The sequence below is a fragment of the Myotis nattereri genome (assembly GCF_964212035.1).
Source record: "Myotis nattereri genome assembly, chromosome: X".
NCBI lineage: Eukaryota > Metazoa > Chordata > Mammalia > Chiroptera > Vespertilionidae > Myotis > Myotis nattereri.
In genome coordinates, this window is record NC_138078.1 from 28716019 (window position 1) to 28719432 (window position 3414).

The 3414-nt window shown below is 42.8% G+C and overlaps 1 protein-coding gene across 1 annotated transcript; it reads left to right on the plus strand.

The window, feature by feature from the left end:
- Positions 1 to 1669: 1669 nt before the first annotated feature.
- LOC308511616 (huntingtin-interacting protein M-like) lies at positions 1670 to 2038 on the plus strand (the record flags this gene model as incomplete). The annotated part of the gene is made up of 1 exon (XM_081081609.1): positions 1670 to 2038. One exon carries the CDS (start codon positions 1670 to 1672, stop codon positions 2036 to 2038), a length of 369 nt encoding a protein of 122 aa, XP_080937735.1.
- Positions 2039 to 3414: the final 1376 nt, after the last annotated feature.

The following is a 3414-nucleotide window of genomic DNA, read 5'->3' on the forward strand; positions in this document are numbered from 1 at the left end:
GTGTTGAAGGCATGACATTGCTTTTTCTTGCTATTTTAAAGAGAATACATAAATTGAGGGAAGAACTGTTAAGCAAAAAAGAACCAGTACATGAAGATACAAGAAATTCTCAGCCTATCCAGATTGTGAAAGACATTAAAATGAGAGGATTCACTGTCAGGAAAGTGTCCCATGGAGATAAAATCAAGGATGTAGCTAGTCATCCATGTGCTAGTACAGCTGAGGAATCAAAAGGTCAGAGGATTCAGAGGGCTCTTTGAAGCAATATAGGATATGAATCATGGATGTTCCCAGCTATCTTAGCAGAAGCAACAAATAGAGATGAGATTTTCCAAGAGGGATGTGGGAAGGAGCTTCTTGTCTAAGGACATGAATCCCCACGACATACATGGGAGACTACAGGATTTTTGCATATGTTAAATCAACAGAAACAATGTCATTTTTAACTGAAAGAATAGACAGAGGATGAAATGATAGAAGGTTGTGGTACTTCCAGGTGTTGACAAGCAGAAAATGGGCTGATAAACTACTCAACTGCAAACATGTGCTCAATTCAAAAGGAAAGATGATTCTGAGTGCAGAACATAGAGGGCAGAGCTGTGGAGCCAGGTGAATTCATGGGATCAGAAGGAAGAGCCTCACCTCAACAATGATCATTCCCAGGCCGTGAAGCTATGTTGGTTTGCGTGCTTCAATATTGAAATTGCTTGGGTCAGAGACTCCTTTCTTCCTTCTACATTCTCTCTTTTGGAATAGACATATTTATGACTGTGATCAGCTATAAATGAACCAAAAACAAAGCAGAAACACAATATTAGTAGAGAGGAAAATGAAAATGATAAAAAAAACAAAAATAAACATCTCTTGGTGCTTTGGCTTCACCTAGGACAGCCAAGAAAAAGCACATCTGGGCTTAAAATGATTCTTATAAATGAGGCTCAACAACATCTACCTGATTCTGACAGATGAATCTACTGAGCATCTCATTGTGACTTCCAAAATGATTAAAATATATTTTTCAAAAGGTGTAAAAAACCAAAACATTCATACAGATAGAAAATGAACATGTGTTAAAAGATTCTGTTTTCTCAATGAGGGAATGGCAAGGTGTTATAACTGGTTGAAAAGAGAAAACAAATTTAGATATGGGCATATTAATCAAGAACATTTCAATGAATGTATAAATGGATGTAAAACTGGTTTCATGACATCATCACAGGGGGACAATTTAATATCTGCTAGACAAGACAGTTTACATGTTTATCAGTAACCTACAACTAATCAAAGGTTGTAAAGGACCGTAAAGACGATGTAAGGTTAGAATCAGATGGCATGGAATTGTGTCCTTAAGATGGGAAAAGTTTTCAATTGAAACACATTTATTTTTACAATGTTAAAATCAAGCAGAAAATGACAGTTCCCTCAAAAGTCAGGGGCCAGTCGCTAGAGTTACAGGTCCCTGTAGGGGACATTTCTAGGCTGAGGTCTGATGAGGTCACAGTGGACACCTATGGCGACCCAAAGTCCAGGATGTCATAAAGGGCTCCCTGACCAATGAGGGGCTAGAGTGCAGAGATATAAGAGGCAGAACTGAGCGCTGGTGTCTTCAAAGACCTAGCCTAGCTATACATACAGTTAAGAAAGGCTGATCGGACTGAAATCAACAACCATGTCACAAAATCAAAGCCCTGCGAACTCCTCCAGGACTCCAGACCGCGATTTAATCGCCGAGTTGCAGTCTCCTTTGACCTACGTGGATCGCCTTCTTCAAAACAATCACCAGAATCAAGATCAAAGCTCCGGCGCAGACGACTTGGTTATGGTCATGCTCGACTCCCTGACGGACTACATCGTGGAGATGGTGGGCTTGGAGGCCAACAACCGAAGTGCGCCGAGTGCTCCAAGTGCGCCAAGGGTGCCCAGTGCGCCGACCACCGAGCCAGAGGCGGAAAGGCCAGCCAACAGCAATGAAGTGCCGCGCTACCCTGATGCAGCGTTCACTCTGTTCGACCAAAAGCGTGCATCCAGAAGAGGCTGAAAGCCTGAGTCCCCGAGCCTGGCCAGAGTCATTGGAGCAGCCCAAGCTAAATGTCACCCAGCTGAGGAAGCCAGGTTCTGTCGTCAACTAATGTCATTAAAGGACTGAATAGCACCGCAGTACTTCTGATTCCGCTGTTTCTGTCATTTGGTGGGAGAAGTAGCTGCGAGACATCCAGGAGGTATCTCATGGAGAGTTGGAAGGTAGAAGGTGTGGGCAGTGTGGGAATGGTGGAATTGGGGGTTTAAGGGAGCAGTTTCTAAGGGTGACGGTGCGGGGAGGGGCGCTGGTGGGAGTAACTGGTGGAGGTTGTTGGGGAAGAGACGACTTTCGCAAGGGTTTTGAACAAGTCAAGGCTGGGGTGAGGGATGGCTCCCAGAATGATTGTGGTAACTGGGGTGGGCCTGAAGACCATGACTGAGGCGCCAGAGGATTTATTCATGATTGGGAATGTCTAAAAGTAGGAAGTGGTGGCAACGGGGGTGGCAGAGAGGGTAGCATAGCAGTTGGCATGAACTTCATGGGATTGGGGCTTTACAGGAGGAATGAGGAGTGGTGGGAAAAACAAAGAAACATACATGAAAGGAATTAGAGTCCGCTGATTTCATTTATTTATATACTGCCTCGTTACAAAAAAGGACTTGAGACAGGGAGTATTAAGTAGTGCTTTAACTGCCATTACAATATATTATTTTGTCCTCTTTTGTGGATACTGCTGCTTTAAACAGTAATATATAAAAGCTACTCTCTGGTCTAAAACTTAAAATTCAAGCAAGTCTTAATGATTACTGAATATTACATTATAAACACAATTATAAATCTCATTCTCAAATGAAACACCTACCTTGTTATCATATTTAATAGAGTAACAGAGTTATCAGTGGCTGAATACATGTTTTAAAATGTACATGTATGTTCTGTATAAATTCCATCCCAACTGATGGACTCAAAGCACATATAAGTTTGATAAACACTTTTATGTGCTGTGTTAAGATTTTTAAAAAGTTTTTGCATTAAGTGTTATAGAAAACCAACCCCTCTCCTGTGAGTGTCAACATTTGAAATTTTCACCAATGTTCACTGCCCTTTGCTGCTTCTCTGCCTGTCACACAGGGCTGGTCAGAGGCTGCCTAGCCGGCTTCAACAATGCGATCAGAGGACGTGACTTGGCCATCTCCGGACAGACTTTCTGGCCATGGGATCCTGGACATTCATCTGTTCCCTCTGAGCAGCAGTTCCCTGCTGTGTGAAATGGGGATAATAGGAGTTCCTCCAAGTTTGGGTATTCCCGAAGGTTAAGTCAACCTGTGTGGGTAACTGCGGAATAACACAGGGTCCGGAACAGAGCACACCCTTATAAATAGCTGGGTATGTCT